Source organism: Leucoraja erinacea, unplaced genomic scaffold (assembly GCF_028641065.1).
Source record: "Leucoraja erinacea ecotype New England unplaced genomic scaffold, Leri_hhj_1 Leri_622S, whole genome shotgun sequence".
NCBI lineage: Eukaryota > Metazoa > Chordata > Chondrichthyes > Rajiformes > Rajidae > Leucoraja > Leucoraja erinaceus.
This window is the reverse complement of record NW_026576534.1, coordinates 1-24,516: the sequence shown is the minus strand read 5'-3', so window position 1 is coordinate 24,516 and position 24,516 is coordinate 1. Positions and strand designations below refer to the sequence as shown.

The 24,516-nt window shown below is 45.3% G+C and overlaps 1 protein-coding gene across 2 annotated transcripts in view; it reads left to right on the top strand.

Annotated features, from left to right (window-relative positions):
* The window catches only part of LOC129694325 (tripartite motif-containing protein 29-like), a 36,758-nt gene extending 13,007 nt beyond the window's left edge, over positions 1–23,751 (top strand). The window contains exons 2-5 of one of the 2 annotated variants that reach the window (XM_055631027.1): positions 738–827; positions 13,388–13,618; positions 19,282–19,304; positions 23,184–23,751. In XM_055631027.1, the coding sequence (XP_055487002.1) occupies positions 738–827; positions 13,388–13,618; positions 19,282–19,304; positions 23,184–23,190 (351 nt within the window). In that variant the 3' untranslated portion in view covers positions 23,191–23,751. Of the gene's footprint in view, positions 1–737; positions 828–13,387; positions 13,619–16,489; positions 17,942–19,281; positions 19,305–23,183 lie in introns of those variants that run through there. The other variant, XM_055631026.1, reaches the window with a different exon arrangement.
* Positions 23,752–24,516: the final 765 nt, after the last annotated feature.

The window sequence follows — 24,516 nt, the reverse complement described above, 5'->3', positions numbered from 1 at the left end:
TGAACTTGAAGAAAGTGAACGGAGCCATCTTTAAAAGGTTTAGGAAGTTCGGCACGTCCCCTACAACTCTCACCAACTTCTACAGATGCGCCATGGAAAGCATTTGAACAGGATGCATCACAGCTTGGTTTGGGAACAGCTCCATCCAGGACCACGTTGACTCCAATTATACCTTTTCCTACCTCGGCAAGGCCAGCAGCATAATCAAAGACGAGTTGCACCCTGGCCACTCCCTCTTCTCCACTCTCCCATCAGGCAAAATGTATAGAAATGTGAAATCGCTTACCTCCAGATCCAGGGACAGTTTCTCCCCAGCTGTTATTAGGCAACTGAATCGTCCTACCACAACCAGAGAGCAGTCCTATACTACTATCTACTTAATTGATGATCCTTGATCGGTCTTAACTGGCTTTACCTTGCACTGAACATTATCCCCTTATCATGTATCTACATACTGTAAATGAATTTATTGTAATCATGTATTGTCTTTCCGCTGACTGGTTAGCATCCAACAAAAGCTTTTCACTGTACCTCGGTACACGTGACAATAAACTAAACTGAACTGAGTTTAAAGACAAGTTGTTGAGAGACATGTTGTCTCCACCTGTGATTAGGTGTTATCTTCTAAATCAATCTGACCAAATACACAGCTACATAGTCCTGTGACTTTACTTGATGTTAAGCATCCTATGCAGATACATGCAGCTATTTTAAATGCTTCCTCTTTACTTTTGTAGGAAGATTTGAAGACAGATATTGAAAGACTTCAGGAAGAGATCTGCTCCATCAAACAGGATGATTTGAAGAGATCAGAAGCTGATTTAAAGGTAGAGAAAAATATAATTGTATTTAGACAGGGTTTCTCTCCCTGCTGAATGAGACCTTCAACTACATGATGTGTAGTGTGATCTGAATCACACCAGCGGTTCCCATGTGACCGATGGAACAGCTTAGATCTAATTATACCCACCGTTTGAAACACTCGCAACCAGAGACAATGGACCTACTTACATGCCTGGATCATGTGGACATAGGAAGGAAAAGGAGGAACTTTAGTCCCACAGAACATAGAAGGGTGCAGCTCTAGAACAGGCTCTTCAGCCCACAATGCCTGTGCTGAACTTGACAGCAAGACCATCTCTTATCTACCTGTATATAATCCATATCCCTCCATTCCCTGCATATCCATATGCCTATCCAAAAGCCTCTTAAATGCCACTATTGTGTCTACCTCATTTACCACCCCCAGCAGCGCATCCCAGGCATTCACCACCCTCTGTGTAAAATGGTCGCCCAACATCTCTTAACTTTGCCCCTTTCACTTTAAAGCTATGCCCTCTACAATTTGATGTATCCATTCTGGGATAAAGGTTCTGACTGTCTATCCTATCTATTCTTCTCAACATTTTATATACCTGTCAGGACTCCCGCAAATTCCAGCATTTCAGTGAAAACAATCCAGGTGCATCCAACCTCACACTGTAACTAATATCCTGTAATTCCAGCCATTATTCTGGTAAACCTCCACTGCACCCTTTCCAAAGCCTCCACATCCTTCCTGTAATGGGGTGACCAGAGCTGCATTCAATACTCCACATGCGGCTGAACCAAAGTCCTATAAAACGACATCATGACTTCCTAATCCTTATGCCGACCTAGGAAAGTAAGCGGAATGTATGCCTTCTTCGAAACATTATAATGATAATAATAACAATAACAATAATAATAATAATAATAATAATAATAATAATAATAATAATACATTTTATTGTCATTGTAAATACATACAATGAAATTTCAGGCACACTGCCCGAGCGGAGCTCCAACGTATCAGATAAATAATAATAATGTATATTACTTCTGTTAAGGTTCAAGACATTGTATATTTTCCTCTTACATTTGACCTCCCAAGGTGTAACACATCACACTTGCTCGAATTAAACTCCATTGGCCATATTGCCACCTATTTCTGATCAATATCCCACTGCATAACTTGACAGCCTGCAACCCCAGCAATCTTGATGTCACCAACCTGTCTACGTTTACGTCCAAATTTTTTATATATATTGCAAATAGCAGAGGTCCCCGCACAGATCCCTGCGGAACCCCACTGGCCACAGACCTCCAGCCTGAATATTGTCCTTCCACCACAATCCACTTCCCTATCCTCATCAATCACCTTCCTCAACTCAAAAAACTCGATCAAGTTAGTAAGACATGACCTGCCATGTACAAAGCTATGCTGATTATCCCTAATCAACCCATTCTCTTCCAAATAGAAGTAAATCCTATCCTGTAGAATCCTCTCCAAGACCTCCTACCACTGACTCGGGCTTCACGGGTCTATAATGCACTGGATTCACTCTACTTGCCTTCTTAAATAATGGAACATTAGCATATGTGTATGAAGGTTGACAAATCTCTCGGGCCTGATCAATATTCAAGAGCCCCAGAAGCTAGAGAGGTGCCCTGGCTGAGATTTATGAGATCATTAAATATGGGTGAGTTGCCGGAAGACTGAAGGATGGCAAATGTGGTGCCTTTTCAGAACGGCTGCAGGGTAAAGCCTAGGAACTACAAGCCAGTGAGCCTAACATCTGTGGTCAGAAAGTTACCAGAGAATATTCCGAGGGAAAAGATATACATGCATTTGGATGGACAAGCGTTGATAAGGGTATAACCAGCACGGTTTTGTACATGGGAGATCATGTCTCACAAATCTAATTTTTGCATTTGTGACCAAAAACATCAATGAGGGCAGTGCTGTAGATGTATACATGGATTTCAGTAAAGCATTTGACAAGGTTCCTCATGGTAGGTTGCACTAGAAGATTAGATCACATGGGATCCAAGGAGAGACAGCTGAATGGATAGAAAATTGGCTTCATGGAACGAAGTAATGGGTGATGGTGGAAGGTTGTTTTTCAGACTGGAGGTCTGTGACTAGTGGTGTGCCTCAGGGTTCGTTGTTGGGTCCATTGCTGTTCATCATCTATATCAATGATTTGGATTAGAACGTACAGGGCATGATTAGTAAGTTAAAGATAGACCCAAAATGCTGGAGTAACTCAGCGCGACAGGCAATATCTCTGGACAGAAGGGATGGGTGATGTTTCAGGTTAAGACCCTTCTTCAGACTCGAGGGTCTCGACCAGAAACATCACCCAATCCTTCTATCCAGAGATGCTGCCTGTCCTGGTGAGTTATTCCAGCATGTTGTATCTATCTCTGGTTTAAAGCAGCATTTGCAGTTCCTTCCTACAACAATGATTAGTAAGTTTGGAGATGACTCAAAAGTGGGTGCTATTGTAGTTAGTGGAGATGGTTGTCAAAAATTGCAGCAGGATCTTGATCGATTGGGCAGGTGGACTGAGGAATGGTTGATGGATACAGAGAAGTGTGAGGTGTTGCATTCAGGTGAAGTCTAACATGGACAGGACCTACACAGTGAATGGTAGACCTCTGGGGGTGTTGTAGAGCAGAGGGGTCTCAGAGTGCAGGTACATAGTACATTGAAAGTGGCATCACAGATAGATAGGGTGTTCAAGAAGCCTTTCGGCACATTAGCCTTCATCTGTCAGAGTACTGAGTATTGAAGTTAGGAGGTCATGTCGTAGTTGTGACACCACATTTAGAGTATTGTGTTCAGTTGGCCAGAAGTCGAGTGCCCGAGCCATAGGAAGAGGTTGAGTAGGCTAGGATTTTATTTATTGGAGCGCAGGAGGATGAGGGGTGATCCTATAGAGATGTATAAGATAATCAGAGTAAATATTTTACCCAGAGAAGGGTAATCAAGAACCAGGGGACATGGGTTTAAGGTGAGGTGGGGGGAGGGGTGGGCAGGGGCCTATTGTACAATCCCATGATAGTCCGTGCACCTTTCCTGGTGTCCTCTCTGAGTGCCGCCATTACAGTCTCCCTGATTAGCAGCACAACTCCTCCACCTCTTTTGCCACCCTCTTAATCACGCCTGAAACATCAAAAACACTGAGCTGCCAATCCTCTCCCTCTTGCCACAACATCATCGTCCCAAGCATTGATCCAGGCTCTAGGTTATTGTGCTTTCCCCACAATACTCCTTGCATTGAAATGGTCACACTTCAGCCGACCAGCGACACCATATTCCTTCACTTGCCTGTCCATCTTTGAGACTTACTGGTCCTAACCTCTACCCTTCCATCACTCCTTCCAATTTCTGACTCACTACTCTGGTTCCTCTCTAGTTTAAACTCTCCTGAGTACCACTGGAAAACCTCCCTGCAAGCTTGAATAATAATAATAATAATAATAATAATTTTATTTATAGAGCACTTTAAAAACAAACATAGCTGCAACAAAGTGCTGTACATCACTAATCATTGACAAAAAATTAATACACACCAAAAATAACAATCAAAAGAAATAGTAGGAAAAGACATTTAAAATAAAGAAACATCAAAAACACCACAAACAGAAGCAAAGCCTCAGGCATGGTCAAAAGCCAGGGAGTACAAATGCGTTTTAACACTGGATTTGAAGATGGACAGTGAGGGGGCCTGTCTGATGTGCAGCGGCAGGGTGTTCCAGAGTGCCGGAGCAGCAACAGAGAAGGCTCTATCCCCTCTGAGCCTCCGACTAGACCTCGGTACCTCCAGGAGCAGCTGACCAGCTGACCTGAGGGACCGGGCAGGAGTGTATGGGTGGAGCAGCTCAGAGAGGTAAGGCGGTGCGAGCCCATTCAGAGATTTAAAAACAAATAACAGTAACTTAAAATGAACCCGAAAGTGCACCGGGAGCCAGTGTAGGGAGGCCAGAATTGGCGATATGTGCTCCCTCTTTCGAGTCCCTGTTAAAAGGTGAGCAGCAGCATTCTGAACCAACTGGAGACGAGCCAGTGAAGAACGAGCAACTCCAAAATAGAGCGCGTTACAGTAATCCAGCCTAGATGTAATAAAGGCATGGATTACTGTCTCAAAATGCTGCCGCTCGAGAATGGGCTTCACCTTCGCCAGCTTCCTTAGGTGAAAGAAGCTGGACTTAACCACCGCGCATATTTGGCGATCTAATTTAAAGTCACTGTCCATCCTAAAACCCAGGTTCACAACTGTTGGCTTCACGTACCTTGACAATGGACCTAAATCAACAAATGGAGTGAATGTGTTTTGCAAGGTGATTTACCAGAATGTTGCCAGGATTCAAGTGACTGTGCAGGCTAGGGCTTTATTCCTTGGAGTGCAGATGGATGAGGGGTGATCTTATAGTGGTAGGTGTATAGAACAAGCTGCCGGAGGAGGTAGTTGGGGCAGGAACTATCACAATGTTTTAGACACATTTAGACAGGTATATGGATAGGATAGGTTTAAAGTGATATGGGCCAGATGCAGGCTGGTGGAACTAGATGGGCCATGTTGGTCGGTGTTTCCACGCTGTATCAGTCTGTGATTATGCATGGATTTTGATACCCTCCAGTTCAGATGCCATCTACCCTTCTTGTACAGGGAGCCTCTGTCCCAGGAGACATCCCAGTGATCTAAAAATCTGAATCCCTTCTCCCTGTACTCTCCTGAGCCATGCATTCATCTATCCTATCTCCCTATCCCTCTGCTCACTAGCACGTGGCACTGGGAGTAATCTGGAAATACCTATCCTCGACATCCTGCTTTTTAATCTGCCTACTCCCTATAATCACTTTGCAGGACCTCGTCCCTTTTCCTACCAATGTCATTTGTGCCACTTTGCACAATATCCCGGCTGCTTGTCCCTCCTCCCCCCCACCCTCCTTCTCCTCTTGACAATGTGCCTGCAACCACTCTGTGACATCGTGGACCCTGGCACCAGGGAGGCAACACATCATCTGATGTATTGTTTGCCACTACCGTGGCCCTACCTAACGGGTCTCCTATCACTATTGTCACAGTCTGCCCTCTCCTCATTCTCATCCACTTCACCTCCCAGTACTTTTCCACCGGCCCCTCCTTCTCCTCACCTGCCTGCCTGTCACTCCCCTCTCATCAGCCCAACTCTCCTCACCTGTTGCATTCAGTTGCCTCTGATGCACCAATTAACCCGGTATATAGACTCTCCTCACCATTCACACAGTGCCAGATTGTTCTCAGCATTCATGCAAGACTCTCCAGCGATTTCCCGACTGCCTACACGGATTCAAACCTGCCTGCCCCTGACCTTTCCATCCTTTCGTCTGTCCCTCGTTGGTTTGTTTGCATCGTGTGTTGGATCTCCGGGTTACCGGACCTTCTGCTACCCCGACGACGTCTCCTGCCTGCCCCTCTTCGGAACCCTCACTCAATCCTGAGCCTCTGTGTGAGTACGGTGTACCCATTCCTGTGTTACTACTCTGTGCTGCTATTGGGTCCAAGCTATACCCGTTACAACTATAGCTATGTCTGGTCTTTCCCTTCCTGGCTGTGACTCAGAGCCAGGCCTAACACCCAGTGGCCAAGCCGAGAGAATTCAATCACCCGTATCACTGATCCTAATCAAAATTATTTACTCTTCTGGGAAAGGCAAATGTAAGTGAAAATGAACACCTGCAGTGAATCTAGGAAGCATGATGAAAAAATCCTTCCCAGATGGTTGGAGCTCCAAACATCATATATTTAGGAGCTCCATGGGATTCCTGGATCATAATTATACTTTTTTTTATATATGGGACTTCTTGTGCTGTAATCTCAGTTGATCACACCTGAGAGTCCAATAATCTCTCAGATATTTCAATGATGCCACAGTTGGCCAGCTTTCCGCTAAATCACTCTACCTGGAGCCAGAGCTTAAAAGCAAAATCCATCAAAAACTTGTCATTCTGATCAATGTCCCAGTTGGACTGCAAATAGGATCACAGACGAGAAAGTGGTTCTAAAAAGTCAAAATCAAAGGCTCTTTATTTGAATCCATGAGGTTTTGTGGGTGAATTGGAATAAATGATTTTGTGGCACAAACAGAGATAAATGTGTGTTATCTAACGGCCACTGTATTGTCGGAGAGATATATTGTATGGACTCGGGTTCTTCAGCCCACCGAGTCTGCCCTGATCATCCACCCATTTACACTGATCCTATGTTAATCCTGTTATTACTTCTCTTCTCATCCTCTTCAACTCCCCCCAAATTCTCACCCTCATCTCCACGCTGGGGGCAAATTTCAGCAGCCAACTAATCCACTAATCTGCATGTCCTTGGGATGTGGGAGGAAACGTGAGCACGTGAGGAAAACTCCACACAGACAGCACCCAAGGTTACGATTGTGAGGCAGCAGCTTTACCAGCAGTGTCCCTGTTCCATCTATCACCAAGGGTTCAGGATTTGGCTTCAAGATGACAATCACATGCACACTCCACCCAGGGCTGCAACAGAGCCGTGTGAAATCCCATCTAAGCTGCTGGTGAACCAGCATCCACACCATGATGTGCAGCTGTCTCAGGGCAGCAGCTAGAAGGATCTCTTCCTTCTGACTGCGTGAGTAACCCAGCACCTTAAATCGGAATCGGAAACTACATCAAAAGGCCCGACAGTAAACTAACAATGGCTAACTTTTAAAGAAATAATACACCGTCAAAGAGTCATACAGCTTGGAAACAGACCACTCAGCCCAACTTTGATGACCCTCGGACTATCCTTGATCGGACTTTGCTGGCTTTAAAAGTGCAGATATTCATTTCCCCTTATCTACTAACTCAAACAATTCCAACAGATTTGTCAAATATGATTTTCCTTTCATTTATCCATTCACTAAACGTTATTACATTATCATATATCTATACACTGTAAATGGATCGATTGTAATAATGTATTGTCTTTCTACTGACTGGTTAGCATGCATCAAAAGCTTTTCACTGTACCTCGGTACACGTGACAATAAACTAAACTGAATTGAACTTGCCCAACATGTCCCAGCTATACGAGTCCCACCTGCCTGCTTTTTGGCCCATATCCCTCTAAACCTATCCTACCCGTGTACCTTGTTTCTTAAACATTGCGATAGTCTCTGCCTCAACTACCTCCTCTTGCAGCTCTTCCCATACACCCACCAAAGTTACCCCTCAAATTAGTTTAGTTCAGAGATACAGCACAGAAACAGGCCCTTCGGCCCACCGAGTGCGTGCCGACCAGCGATCCCCACACATTTACACCTTCCTACACACACTAGGGACAATTTACACATACACAAAGCCAATTAACCTACAAACCTGTACATCTCTGGAGTGTGGGAGAAAACCGAAGATCTCAGAGAAAACCCACACAGGTCACACGGAGAACGTACAAACTCCGTACAGACAGCACCCGTAGTCAGGATCGAACCCGGATCTCTGGCGCTGTAATGCCCCTGTCCCACTTAGGAAACCTGAACGGAAACCTCTGGAGACTTTGCGCCCCACCCAAGGTTTCCGTGAGGTTCTCAGAGATTTTTGTCAGTCTCCCTACCTGCTTCCACTACCTGCAACCTCCGGCAACCACCTGCAACCTCCGGGAACCTCACAGAAACCTTGTGTGGGGCGCAAAGTCTCCAGAGGTTTCCATTCAGGTTTCCTAAGTGGGACAGGGCATAAGGCAGCAACTCTACCACTGCGCCATCATGCGCCTTTTAAATCCTATAAAATCTTTTCCCCTTCACCATAAATCTATGTCCTCTGGTCCACGATTTCCCCTACTCCTGGCAAGAGACTCTGTGAGTCTACCCAATCTAGTCTTCTTGGTTTTCAAAATAATGTTTTCATTTAAAACAAATTATAAGCTGGAAATTGATGCGGCACTTGGTCTCAAGGGAATTAATATCAGTATCAGATCAAAGTTAAAAATAAAAGTGAGGCAAGAAGCGAGATAATTTCAGAATTTAGTAGAGGAAGGCCAAGGTAATGATAGGAATGAGAAACTAGAATATGAAGACAGGCTACTGAGAAAAGTAAAATTAGTTGATCTTTCATAGCCACATGGAAAGGAAGAGATTAATAAAAGGTTCCTAGCAAACTAAGAAATGAGAACATGGATTGGATAATAAGGATATGACAGAGATATTAAACAAATATTTGTCACTGTCTTTTGTAAAATATCCCAGAAATAGCGGAGAGGTGCAGGGTGAGAGTAAATTCAAAGCTGGAAGATGAGAGCAATAATGAAAAACTAGTTCAGACAAAACTAATGCAAGAGAAAAAGATAAATTCCTTGTAGCTGGGGATTGATATTCTGCTGGTTATGGAGATAGTGGATACATTGGTGGTCATTTTTCAAACTTCCTAAGATTGTAAAATTATTCCCACAGCCCGGATAGACATAATTCCCTTCTTCCAAAGAGAGAGAGAGAAAGCAAGGAACTACAGGCCAGTTAGCCTGACATTGGTAGCTGAACTGTAAATATGTAGGAAATTTCATCAGGGCACTGGAAAAATATTGTTAGGATGTGGGAGACAAGGCATGGATAAATGAAAGGGAAATCATATTTGACAAATCTGTTGGAATTGTTTGATAGATAAGGGCAAACCAATATCTGCACTTTTAAAATACCTCTCATTTGGTGACACACAGGTGATTATTAAATAAAATTATAGCTTATAAGTCCATAAAATGCTGGTGTGGATTGTAGATGAGTTAATGGACAGCAAACAAGGACTACTAATGTGACATTTGGACAGACCCAGGTCGCAGCGGCCTCTGCAGTACGCCTGGCTTTTTTTATTTTCTTGTCTTGGTGGCTCGCTGCTGCGGCCCGATCCCGGAGATTCGGAGGCTCCAGCCGCAGGTCTGGTGGACGGTGACACCGTGAGCCCGCGGGTCCCTGGAGGGAGACTGCTATTCGGAGCTTCCGCATGGCAACTTCTCCCGCCCAAGTTGCGGGGTTGAAAATGACCTGGAGTGGGGCCTTACATCGCCCCTCGCGGCTTTAATGGCCGCGGGACTTGCTAGCGCCCGCCGGGGGCTCTAACATCAAGACCCAGAGCTCGGCCTTGCATCGCCCAGCGGGCCTTAATGGCCGCGGGACTTATCTACCATCGCCTGTCGAGGGCTTTGACTTTGACATCGGGAGGCGAATGGGGAGTGCAGGGGAGAGATAAGACTTTGCCTTCCATCACAGTGAGGAGGAGATTCACTGTGATGGATGTTTGTGTAAATTGTGTTGTGTCTTGGTTCTTCTACTTGTGTGTATGACTGCAGAAACCACATTTCGTTTGAACCTCAATGAGGTTCAAATGACAACAAATAAATTGTATAATTGTATCATTGTATTGTATCCTTGTATCATAGATAGGAAAGGTTTGGAAGAATATTTTTACACAGAGAGTGGTGAATCTGTGGAATTCTCTGCCACAGAAGGTAGTTGAGGCCAGTTCATTGGCTATATTTATGAGGGAGTTAGATGTGGCCCTTGTGGCTAAACGGATCAGGGGGTATGGAGAGAAGGGATGGATGGGATACTGAGTTGGATGATCAGCCATGATCATATCGAATGGCGGTGCAGGCTCGAAGGGCCGAATGGCCTACTCCTGCACCTATTTTCTATGTTTCTATGTTTCTAATATGGGCCAAAAGTTGACAAATGGAACTAGCTTTGATGGGTCATCTTGATGTGGAAAAATGAGTATGACTGAAGGGCTTGTTTCTGTGCTGTATGACGTGATGACAAAGTGAATAACTTTAGGGGTGGTGGGCTCTGTTGCAAAGGTGCTGGAGGAATGCAGGCAGGGCCCCAGTTGTTCACAATCTACATCAATAATTCGACGAGGGGATCAAATGTAACTGAGCAGAGGTGTTTCAGCAAAACCTGCACTTGGTCTCGCCGATATTTAGCAAGACAATCACCGAGCCTGTTAACCTCCGCTCAGTCCGCCAAAACCAACCTGATCTCTCAGTTGCTAAACACTTTAACTCCCCCTCCCATTCCCACACTGACCTTTCTGTCCTGGGCCTCCTCCATTGTTAAAGTGAGGCCCAGCGCAAATTGGAGGAACAGCACATATTTCGCTTGGGTAGCTTACACCCCGGAGATATGAACATTAACTTCAAGTAGCCCTTGCTTTCTCTCTCTCTCTCTCCATCCCCTCCCCCTTACCAGTTCTCTGACCAGTCTTACTGTCTCCGACTACACTTTATCTGTTTGATTTGTTCCCTTCTCCCAACTAACAATGATCTATTCTCCATTCCCTTTGTTCTGTTTTCATACCTTGCTTTCCTTATCTATACACTTCCTTATCTATGTACCTCCCACTCCCCTGACATCAGTCTGAAGAAGGGTCTTGACCCTAAACGTCACCCATTCCTTCTCTCCAGAGATGCTGCCTGTCCCGCTGAGTTACTCCAGCATTTTGTGTCTATCTTTGATTCAAACCAGCATCTGTAGTTCCTTCCTTCACCTTAAACCTATATCCTCTGGTTCTCGATTTTCCTACCCTGAGTAAAAGACTATGTAGAAACATAGAAACATAGAAACATAGAAATTAGGTGCAGGAGTAGGCCATTCGGCCCTTCGAGCCTGCACCGCCATTCAATATGATTATGGCTGATCATCCAACTCAGTATCCCGTACCTGCCTTCTCTCCATACCCCCTGATCCCCTTAGCCACAAGGGCCACATCTAACTCCCTCTTAAATATAGCCAATGAACTGGCCTCAACTACCCTCTGTGGCAGAGAGTTCCAGAGATTCACCACTCTCTGTGTGAAAAAAGTTCTTCTCATCTCGGTTTTAAAGGATTTCCCCCTTATCCTTAAGCTGTGACCCCTTGTCCTGGACTTCCCTCCCTAACATCGGGAACAATCTTCCTGCATCTAGCCTGTCCAACCCCTTAAGAATTTTGTAAGTTTCTATAAGATCCCCTCTCAATCTCCTAAATTCTAGAGAGTATAAACCAAGTCTATCCAGTCTTTCTTCATAAGACAGGCCTGACATCCCAGGAATCCAGTCTGGTGAACCGTCTCTGCACTCCCTCTATGGCAATAATGTCCTTCCTCAGATTTGGAGACCAAAACTGTACGCAATACTCCAGGTGTGGTCTCACCAAGACCCTGTACAACTGCAGTAGAACCTCCCTGCTCCTATACTCAAATCCTTTTGCAATGAAAGCTAACATACCATTCGCTTTCTTTACTGCCTGCTGCACCTGCATGCCTACCTTCAATGACTGGTGTACCATGACACCCAGGTCTCGCTGCATCTCCCCCTTTCCCAATCGGCCACCATTTAGATAATAGTCTGCTTTCATTCATGTATTCACCCTGTCAATGCCCCTCATGATTTAATACACTTCTATAAGATCACCCCTTAGCCACATGTGTTCCAAGGAATAAAGTCTAAGCTTGCCAAATCTCTCCCATTCGCTCAGGCCCTCAGGTCCTGGCAACATCCTCGGTATATCTTCTCTGCTCTCATTCCAGATTCATGACATCCTTACTATAGCAGGATGACCAAACTGAACACATTACTCTAAATGCAGCCTCACCATCATCTTATATAACTGGAACATCCCAACTTCAGTAGTTAATACCCTGAATGATATTCAAGATACCAAAAGCCTCTTTTACTTCCCTGTTACCTGTGATGCCATTTTTGGAGAACAATGCACCTGTTCTCCTACATGTCTCCTGTACAATATTCCCAAGAGCCATACCATTCCCGGTGAAGATCCTCCCCTAGTTTGACGTTCCAAAATGCAACACCTCACAAGTATCTGCATTGAATTCCATTAAGCCATTCTTTTGCCCACTTGCCCAGCTGATCAAGACCTCCTGTAATTTTTGATAACCATCTTCACCATCTCTGCTATCACCTACTTTAATGTCTTCTGCAAACTTACTAATCCTGCCTTGTATATTCTCATCCAAATCGTTGACAAACAGCAACAGGCCCAGCATTGATCACAGAGGCACACCACTGGCCACAGGCCTCCAGACTGAAAAACAACCTTCCACCATCACCCTCTGCTTCTTCCTTCCATAAAGCCAATTTTCTATCCAAAATCTGCTATCAAACCAGGGTAGGACTTTCACAGTGAATGGTAGGGCCATGGAGAATGTTCTAGAGCAGAGGCACCTCAGAATCCATCTACATTGTCCCTGAAAGGGTAAACAAGAAGGCTTTCAGTACACTGGCCTTCATCAGTCAGGGTATTGAGTATAGAAGTTTGTATGTTATGTTACTGTTGTACTGTTGTACAAGATGCTACAAGCGCTGTAAGGCAGCAACTCTACCGCTGCGCCACCTTGCATTCTCGTCATGATCGTATACACCTCTATAAGATCACCTCACAGCCTCCTGTGCTACAAGGAGTAAAGGCCCTATTTCCAACTACTGCTTGTTCATTTAAATAGAAACCATTTGAAGTTATTTTTTCAAGTGATCATTCGTACTTGGGTTAAGAGCTGCATGAAAGGGCAGTTTGTAATGAGAACTGGTTTTGGTTTCAGGCACAGGTCATTGAACTGAAAAGAAGACTATCCAAAAGATACTACGACAGAAAAAAGCAGCTGGAAGAAGATGAAGAATACATCCTGAGATTAATTGATGATGAAGGTCTTCGAACTCTGTCGCGGATTAAGAGCTATTCTGAAACATTAACCAGGGAACAGGAACGGATTATACTAATAGATCACGATGCGCAGAGTCTGGAACAGGGAGACTCCCTCTCCTTTATTCAGGTACATCTTCCATATAAATAGTAACATGGCTCTGGAATTGGAAGGTGTACGTAATGTAATGGGTGTTCACTGGTGCTAGTGTTTCTCTCTTCCCTTACTAAGTTTGTTTTACACTTTTTTTAATTACAATGCAAATGGAGACTAGTTGAAGCATTGAGTCACTCCAGATTCTTCAAGTTCTTCAATCTATTTGGGTTCTCTCATCCCATTTTATTTTTACTTTGCCCTATCAAACCCTCTCCTTTTGCCACTGGCGATGAGTCGAATCAGTAGTAAAGAAGGCAAATGCTTTGCTAACATTTATTTTAAGAGGGCTAGAATACAAAACAGGGATGTAATGCTGAGACTCATTTTCAGTATTCTGAGCAATTTTGGGCACCATATTTGAGGAAGGAAGTGCTGGCTCTGGGGTCCTGAGGAGGTTTACAAGAATGATAGACACAAAATGCTGGAGTAACTCAGCGGGACAGACAGCATCTCTGGAGAGAAGGAACGGGTGACATTTTGGATCGAGACCCTTCTTCAGATTGACGTCAGGGGCAGAGGGAGATAGATAGATAAGGAAGTGAAGGTGTGAAAATAGGGCAAAGGGAATGGAGATCAAGGAAAATGTAGAATAGACCATTGATCGCTGGGAAAAGGTAACAACAAAGCAAACAGAGATAAAATGCAGCGGAGACAGTAAGACTGGTCGGAGAACTGGGAAGGGGGAGGGATGGAGAGAAAGGGAAAGCAAGCGCTACTTGAAGTTAGAGAAGTCAATGTTCATACCTCTGGGGTGTAATCTGCCCAAGTGGGATATGAGGTGCTGTTCCTCCATTTTGTATTGGGCATCACTCTGACAATGGAGGAGGCCCAGGACAGAAAGGTCAGATTGGGAATGGGAGGGGGAGTTAAAGTATTCAGCAACTGGGAGATCAGGTAGGTTCAGGCAGACTGAGCGGAGTTGTTCAGAGAAACGATCTCCAAGCCTGCACTTGGTCTCGCCGATATACAGGAGTCCACACCTGGAACAGTAGATACTGTAGATGAGGTTGGAGGAGGTGTAAGTGAACCTCTGCCTTACCTGAAAAGACTGTTGGGGTCCTTGGACAGATTTGAGGGAGGAGGTATAGGGACAGGTGGTTTGGGTGGGAAGAGACGAGCTGACCAGGGAGTTGCGGAGGGAACGGTCTATGCGGAAAGTGGAAAGGGGTGGTGTTGGGAAGATGTGGCTGGTGGTGGAATCCCGTTGGAGGTGGCGAACATGTTGGAGAATTATATGCTGTATGCAACGGTTGATGGAGTGGAAGGTGAGGACTAGGGCAAATCTGTCCCTGTTATGACTGGGGGGAGGGGAGCAAGAGAGGAGCTTTGGCGGGGTACCGAGGAGACCCTAGTGTGGACCTCGTCTATGAAACCTCATAGGAGGAATTTCTTTAGTCAGAGGACGGTGAATCAGTGGAATTCTTTGCCACAGAAGGCTGTGGAGGCCGTCAATGGATATTTTTAAGGCACAGATAGAGATTCTTGATTGGTGCAGGTCAGGGGCTATGGGGAGAAAGCAGGAGAATGGGGTTGGGAGGGAGAGATAAATCAGCCATGATTGAGTGGCGGAGTAGACTTGATGGGCTGAATGGCCAAATTCTGCTCCTATCACTTATGACCTTACGACGTGCCACCACATTTGTCCATTCTGTGGACATTTAGTTTGTGAGATGACCACTTCCTGAAATCCCTTCAACTCTTTCATATCACCAGCAACCTAACCAGTCTCTCATCATGGATGAGGCGATCAAGAAAATGCCTCTGCGTATTTACTTATTTAGGCACCTGAGAAGATTCGTCATGTCCGTGAAGATTCTCTGCAATTTATACTGATGCGCTCTAGAAAGTATTCTGAGCAGGATGCATCTTACCCTGGTATGGCAATTCCTGAATCTTGATCTCCTGAACCTGTGGTGAACACAACCCAGTCCATCACAGGCTCATCACTTCCTTCCATCCAGTCCATCTTCACAATGTGTTGCATCTTCACTTCTTTCACACCCCATTCTCAGAAGTGTGTTATGTACTCATACCAACTTTTTCACTTATGATTGGGCTGTTTTTAATATTCATTTGCGGTCATCAGATAGTCACAGAACTGTACGACACAGACACAGGCCCTTTGGCCCATCTTGTCCATGCCGACCAAGTTGACATACGGTGCTATTCCTATTTGTTTGCCTTTGGATCATAGCCCTCTAAAATCTTGCTATCCACATATCAGTCCAAAGGATTTTTTAAGTTGTCATTGTATCACCTTCTATAGCTTTCTCTGGCAGTTTATTCCAGATAAGGACTACCGTCTGAGTGAAAAACTTTCCCCTGATGCCCCTCTTAAATCTCTCCTCTTTCACCATTATACCCACTAGTTTTAGAATCCACTATCCTGGGAAAAAGATAGTGTACATTCACTTTATCCATGCCCCCTCCAGATCTTGTACACCTCAGGAAGGTCATTCCTCACTGGGATTTTGACCTAATCTTGCACCATTCTGCTGAATTTGTGCTGACAGTGCATTCAGAAAGTATTCAGACCCCTTCACTTTTTCCACATTTTGTTATGTTACAGCCTTATTCTAAAATGGATTAAATTCATTTTTTTTAATCTTCAATCTACAAACAATATCCCATAATAAAAAAAGCAAAATCAGGTGTTTAGAAATTTTTGCAAAGTAATTAAAAATAAATAACTGAAGTATCCCATTTACATAAATATTCAGACCCTTTACTCAGTACTTTGTTGAGGCACCTTTGGCAGCGATTACAGCCTCAAGTCTTCTTGGGTATGACGCTACAAGCTTGGCACACCTGTAATTAGGTAATTTCTCCCATTCTTCTCTGCAGATCCTCTCAAGCTCTGTCAGGTTGGATGGGGAGCGTCGATGCACAGCTATTTTCAGGTCCCTCCAGAGATGTTCAATTGGGTTCAAGTCCGGGCTCTGGCTGGGCCACTCAAGGACATTCACAGACTTGTCACAAAGCCACTCCTGCATTGTCTTGGCTGTGTGTTTAGGGTCGTTGTCCTGTTGGAAGGTGAACCTCCGCCCTAGTCTGAGGTCCAGAACGCTCTGGAGCAGGTTTTCATCAAGGATCTCTCTGTACTTTGCTTCGTTCATCTTTCCCTCGATCCTGACTAGACTCCTAGTTCCTGCCGCTGAAAAACATCCCCACAGCATGATGCTGCCACCACCATGCTTCACCGTAGGTATGGTATTGGCCAGGGGATGAGCAGTGCCTGGTTTCCTCCAGATGTGATGCTTGGAATTCGGGCCAAAGAGTTCAATCTTGGTTTCATCAGACCAGAGAATCTTGTTTAGGTGCCTTTTGGCAAACTCCAAGTGGGCTGTCATGTGCCTCTTACAAAGGAGTGGCTTCTGTCTGGCCACTCTACCATAAGGCCTGATTGGTGGAGTGCTGCAGATTATAGTTGTCCTTCTGGAAGGTTCTCCCATCTCCACAGAGGAATTCTAGAGCTCTTTCAAAGTGACCAGCGGGCTCTTGGTCACCTCCCTGACCAAGGCCCTTCTCCCCCGATTGCTCAGTTTGGCCGGGCGGCCAATTCTATGAAGAGTCATGGTGGTTCCAAAGTTCTTCCATTTGAGAATGACGGAGGCCACTGTGCTCTTCGGGACCTGCAAAGCTGCAGAAATTGTTTTATACCCTTCCCCAGATCTATGTCTCGACACAATCCTGTCTCGGTTTACAGACAATTTTTAATGTCATAGCAAAGGGTCTGAATACTTATGTAAATGTGATATTTCAGTTATTTCTTTTTAATTACTTTGCAAATATTTCTAAACACCTGTTTTTGCTTCTTCATTCGGGGTTTTGTGTGTAGATTGATGATAAAAAAAAAAAAGAATCAATTTTAAAATAAGGCTGTAATGTAACAAAATGTAGAAAAAGTGAAGGGGTCTGAATACTTTCTGAATGCACCGTACATTAATTGTTGTATTTATCAATACTGTGTGTGTACAGATTACTCTGAGCTTCATATCAACAGGGAATTTCATTGCACCATGCCGTATATGATAATAAACCTGTATGATTTGACATTTCCTCCAAATCTGCTCGTCCTGAACACAAAGGCATTTAGATTTCCATCCAGACAGAGGATGCAGTACATTCAACAGGATTTAGACAAACTCCTAAACATCTTTCAACAACAGGGATAAAAACCCTGCAAAATTAATCTCTAGGATTGTTGGTGCTTCCTCAGCTTCACCCGTGCCGGGTTCATGTAGCCTCAGCCCAATTCTGGGAATGATGCATCATCTGCCCAAGTCTGAGGTTGTTGGGACACTTTTAGCATAGATTCAAAGGTATCCCCATAGTCCTAGCGTGAGAACAATGAGTGATGAGGACCTATCAGCTCAATGGTGAATGCAACCCTTAGCCCAATAGTGGCATTGTTTAAGTTCCAGTGGAAGAAGCAATAGTGACCAACAGTGGTGCCCACACAGCCCAGCATTGCAAGTGCCAAAGCCCCAGTCTCTGGGAGTACTATTGGTCTGTTAGCACCAGCCTGGGAATAATGGAATCTTGGGATCAATGAAGCGAGTGTTGGAGTCTCCTTGGCCTATCAGTGAGAGTGGAAATACCTGCTCAGATCAACACTGAGATCAATGAAGTCGCTAAAACTCTAAAATGGGTGTGTTGAGTCTCTCCGCTCAACAGCTGAATTGATGAAGCCTCCTTAACCCAATCCCCACACAAACCAATCCAGTGGTGTTAATGTCCCACCAGTCTGTAAATGCCCATCGCACAATAACAGGCCCCGTCAGCCTGAGTTTTTAAGGCATGTTTCCCCTCCTAGCCCAATAGTTCTGAAGATTCTCAGTCCAGTGAGTATTAGAGCCAAGCTCCCCAAAACTAATGGTATTTGTCGTCATGCCAACAATGAGCATTGGTAACCCTTCAGCCGAACAACAGGAAAAAGAAGATCCCACAGCTCAAACATCCGAAAACAATGGAGATTTCGCATACCTTGTTTCTCCACCATTTTTGTGTACATCCAAAAATAATGGATCTGTTAACCCCTCAAACCAACAATTGAACTATTCCAAGTACCTTCTCAACCCAACTGTTGTTTTGTTGGTTCCCTTCAACCTAAAAATGTGAGACTTGGTGCCCCTTGGCCCTTTTTAATGGTGCATCCTTAGACCAACAATAGGCATGCAGCGACATTCTCACACCAGGGATAAGGTCCCTCGGTCCTGCAGTGTGTGTTGCTCCCATTCCCTCACTGAGAAAGTTGGTGGCCCTCATTACTGACCGGTTGCATTGATGCCTCCTCAACCAAGCTCAGCAGGTGTCCGTGGCTGCCCCTTCAATTCTGTCCCACTAATATTGGTGCTGCAAAACCCTTCTAAAGAGGGTTTTCATGCTCTATTCTGGGAATGGGTGGTGCCCGTGCCCTCCTCTGAGAATGTTTGTGTCCATTGCATTTTAGTACCTCCTGCCTGTGGAGTACCGCTGCTTTTTCAGTATAATTGTCAGTAGAATGTGGGATTCCTATGATGAGCACCACCAGGTTTACACTCTGACCCTCTGCACTCTCCCGCCTGTGATTGGTGTCTGTTGACATGGGGTATGAGATGTTTACTGATTGATCCTATTTCTCTTTTTATTTGCAGAACTCTAAGCCGATCGTTTCCAGGTGAGAACATTTCATTCATCTGGCGTCTGCTGCTGGCTGTGAGCATTCCTGTGACTGGGAGAGTGAGAGTGGGATGTTGTGTGAAAGGTTCTCAAAGTGGAGCCGGTGAATGGTTGATCCTTGAGTAATAATGACCATGGCTTGCAGTGTTACTGGTGGTGACTTGGATATGGGAGAGGCATGGGCTATTTCATTTAGAGATACAGGTGCACAACCTTTTATCCAAAAGCCTTGGGACCAGACACTTTTCGTAATTCGGAATTTTTCGGCTTTCGGAATGGAAGATTTTTAGCGTAGATTTTAACGGCTGACTCAGTGGTAGAGTGCTCGGCTCATATCCGCAAGGTTGCGCCTCGATCCCAGCAGTTACTCGATCGTGAGTTTGAGTCTTCAATGTAGTTTTTTCTTGCAGAATAGGAGAGAAATGGGAGGGTTAGGCTGGGATCATTCTCTGCGAGATGATCTTAGTGCGGGAGACAAGTGTAGGAGAGGTATACTGACTGTGTGGGCAGAACTTTGGAAGTGATTGCCCACCATTCTCAAAAGCCGCTGTGTCTCCCTGTCCCTGGGATAGCAGGGGGCGATCAAACAGCACAATACCCCCCTCCCCCTCCAAAGTAACCCGCTCCCCGATGGGCCGCTACGGCGACAAGTGGCAGTTCGCCCACAGCCCGAGCTGCGCCCCCTCATCCGCCACCCCAAGAACAAGACGTACCTTGCACACCATCAGCTTCTGCTGGAGTTGGAGCGGGGCTGGGCTGGAGTTGCTGATCTGGGATCTCCGTGCTTGCAGTGGGCCTGGGGGTCGGTGTCCCGATGAGGGGGCGTAGCTCGGGCTGTGGGCGAACTGCCACTTGTCGCCGTAGCGGCCCATCGGGGAGCGGCTTCTGGTGGTCCTGACGTCTCCGGCCACCCCCCTGTACAGGAGCTGAGACTGGGAACTGTACCGCCCTTGCAGGTGAGCAGGAGAGTGGGGTTGTTTGCAGTTGCAGAGGGAGAGGGCAAGGGCGGTACAGTTCCCTGTCTCAGCTCCTGTCCAGGGGGGTGGCCGGAGACGTCAGGACCAACAGGAACCCGCTCCCCGAACGGCCGTTACGGCGACAAGTGGCAGTTCGCTCACAGCCCGAGCTGCGCCCGCTCATCCCCAACCCGGGTTCCTCTGGAGTTGGAACGGGGCTGGGCTAGAGTTGCTGCTGGCTGTGGGTCTCTGGGATCTCCGTGCTTGCAGTGGGCCTGGGGGTCGGTGTCCCATAGATCCTGACGTCTCCGGTGACTGGCACTGACCTGCTGGCATCGCCGACGTGAAGACAGTGCAAAGCCCCCGCGCCGGTGCAATGGGCGGGGAGCTGGAGAGGGGAGGGAAGGAGTCACACACATGGCCGGGAAGCAGAGGGGTGTAGGTGGGGTGAAACTGAAGGGAGCGACAATCTGCTGCTGCCTGCACGCTGAGTTAAAAACGTTCCCACGGTAGACTCACGATACACTGTGTATCGTGAGTCTACCGTGGGAACTTTTTAACTCAACGGGCAGGCAGCAGCAGATTGTCAATTATTAACCCTCCCGCGCAATATACCCTCACCTTCTCTTTTATGAATGGGGATTTAGTTCCCCTTTCTTCGAGGACCGACCGGAGGTTCCGCTGTCACCTCTGCGGGCCGCCCTCGGTGAACGTCTTCAAGGACCTTTCTTCAAGGACCGAAAAAATGTCCGGTGTTCGGAGCTTTTCGTTATTTTGAATTTCGGATAAAAGGTTGTGCACCTGTACTCGGATATCTGTTAGACAGGAAGAATGAAATGAAGAGGAAACCATGAACGCATCTACATTCGGCTGAGAAATGAACTTTAAAGCAGCAGACGATGCATGTACAAAATGCATTGATCAACATGCGCAATGTGAAAAGTATTGCATGGTGTCCCAGCTTGGAATGCTTTGCCAAGGTGATGACGTGTGTGGTGTTTTGCTGGAACGTAGCCTTCTGATTCACGACATTTTTCTTGTAGTTGACGCATTGTGAAGATCATGTCGGCTGTTCCACGTGATGGTTTAAAACCGGCTTGCGTCTACGGGGAAGGATCTTCTCGGCTAAAGGCTTGAGTCGGTTGTTCATGATGCGAGCGAGGACCTTGCCTGCTGTTACCAATAGGGAAATTCTACGATAGTTCCCGCAGTCAGATCGATCGCCTTTCCTTTTGTAGATGGTAACGATTGCTGAGTCTCTAAAGTCTCCTGGTACGTCTTCATTTATCCAGATCTTGATGAAAAACAACAAGGCAGATGGAATCGACGCAATACCAGCAGAGGTCTACAATATTGGAGCTAACCTGCTCCATTACCAACTGCATCAACTTCTCATCAAGATCACTGGTATCACATTTTGGCCCGAAACGTCGCCTATTTCCTTCGCTCCATAGATGCTGCTGCACCCGCTGAGTTTCTCCAGCAATTTTGTGTACCTTCACTGGTATCACTGATGCTGTTGACTCGTCATGGCTATCCCTCGAGTCGAGGTTGATGGTCTACGTTATGTTGTTTTTATGGACTCCCAGGTGGCTTATGTCCAATCCTGGCTTTGAAAGTTCTTCGGCATTCAGGACAGGTAATTCCAGATGGCAGATCGGGCTTTGGTTGTTGCTGCTTCTCTTTTCTTCTAATTCTGCGCATCTCTTGGCTTCAAAGGTCGCTGTTCCTTCTTGGATGGTTCGCCAGAGTTTCCTGTCCTTGGCATTGGTTTCCCAGTTGTCGGTCGATTTCACATTTCTTCATGCTGGTTTTTAAGGCGTCTTTGAATCTCTTCTTTTGCCCGCCTCTTTCACGTTTACCTTCTTTAAGCTGGGAGTAGAAGGTTTGCTTTGGTAGACGCTCGTCTTCCATCCGAACAACATGACTGACCCATCTTAGTTGGTCCTTGATGACAAAGGCTTCGATGCTAGATGTTTTTGCTTCATTTAGCACGGTGACGTTGGTTCTTCTGTCTTCCCAGTTGATATTTAAGCTGTTTTGATGGAACTTTTCAAGTGTATTCAGATGGAGTCGGTATGTTGTCCAGGTTTCTGATGCATACAGGAGCGTTGGAATCACCACTGCCTTGTACACTAACATTTTGGTGTCTGTTCGGATGTCACGATTTTGAAATACTCTCGTTCGAAGACGTCCAAAAGCTGTTCCAGCATACTTAAGACAATGTTGGATCTCGTCATTAAAGTCAAGAGAGGTGACTTCCAAGGTATGGAAAGTGATCCACATTTTCCAGGGTTGTTTCACCAAGTTGAATTGACGGTTCGTTGCGATTTGTCTCAGTTGGTGATGATTTGTAGATAACCTGAGTCTACTTGGAGTTGATGGTAAGTCCAAATTTCATGTATGCTCTGTTGAAGGCAGTCAGGATTTGTTGTAGATGATTTTCTGAGAGAGCTGCAACACAGTTGTTGTTTGCGTATTGGAACTCGATGAGGGAGCTCATAGAAGACTTAGTTTTGGACTTGAGATGGGCCATCTGTTCTGTAGACGATTCCGATTCCGATTCCTGGGGGTAGGTCGTCCTGGATGATGTGGGTGGTTGTCGCAATGAAGATGGTGAACAGTGTTGGGGCAATCACGCATTCCTGTTTCACTCCTGCTCTGGCTTGAAACGGCTCACAGTTGCTGTTGCTGGCCATAACTGTGGCAAGCATGTCATCGTGGAGGAGTCTTAGGATTGGAATGTACTTTTCAGGATATCCATAGGTGGATAGGATTTCCCATAAGAGTTCCCTTGATACCAAGTCGAAGGCCTTAGTGAGGTCGATGAATGCCATGTACAAAGGTTGAAGATGTTCACAACATTTTTCTTGTAATTGACACATTGTGAAGATTATGTCGGATGTTCTTCATTTATCCAGATCTTGATGACAAACAATAAGGCAGCTGGACTCGACGGAATACCAGCCGAGGTCTACAACATTGGAGGTAACCTGTTCCATTACCAACTGCATCAACTTCTCATCAAGATCATTGGTATCACTGTTGCTGTTGACTTGTGGTGGCTATCCCTCGAGGTCGAAGATGATGGTCTACGTTCAGTTGTTTTTATGGACTCTCAGGTGGCTGATGTCCAATCCAGGCTTTGAAAGTTCTTCGGTATTCAGTAGCAATGTTACAAAATTTTGAGATTTTAAAAATCAAGTCTGCAATTTATCCCATCAGATAAAGCATAAAAGGAAGTTTAATTTGACACCTAATTCACTTTCATATCTTCAGTATTAAAAAAGGTTATGGCCATTTGCATACTCGGAAATTAGCATCTTCTTCCCTATTGCTTTTCCATTGACTTCAAGGACAGTCAAATGGCCATACCTTTATTAAAAATTAAGAGAACTGAAAGAAATTTTCAGTTATTATAGATTGAAGCATTCTGAAACATTCTGAAACAAATATGAAACTTGGATGACCTGAAATTAAAGCATATAATTAGTTAGTTACCCAATTGTAGCTAATTCCAAAATTTAATTACTAGATCTAAACATCTATCCATTTCTTAAGAAAATATTTACAGTTTTAAATAGCCTAAGTGTCCAAAGAACATTCACACAAGAATTCACAATAAAACATGATTTTTAAATCTCATTGTCATTAATTTATAGGCCAAATGGAAGTGTTTAATTGCTGTAAATTAATGGCCATTTAAATCAGCTTGCGAGTGGGATTTTGTGGAACGCGCTGGTTTGGAACGTTGCGATTGCAGTGATTTTGAAGCCCATGTCGGCATGAAAAACACTGCCGGTTCGGATGGGCCCCCAAGTCACCTTCTCGCAACTTAAAATTTTGAATAAGGGGATCTTAAGAAACACTTTTTAATGTAAAAATAAACAGCCTACCTTGCCTTGTCTCCTACGTGAGATCCGTCCCGTTGTCGGCGTTCGCGGCTTTAGAGGATGATTTTTATTCTACTATAGTAATTAAATAATCCAATTTAGTTTAAAAATAACTGCAGCGAACGAATTTTGCAGCGATTTTTCATCAGCAACTAAGCAGGCTGAACAACCTCGATTTCAATAGCCTAGAGAAAACGGCGTTTTAAACCCGCCCCCCTCTCAAAGGCGCCAAAGTCGCGCACACGGGCAGCGGCAGAACTGCAGCACCACTGAAGGTAGGTTTTGCAACATACCTACATTCAGGACAGGTAATTCCAGATGGCAGATCGGGCTATGGTTGTTGCTGCTTCTCTTTCCGTTT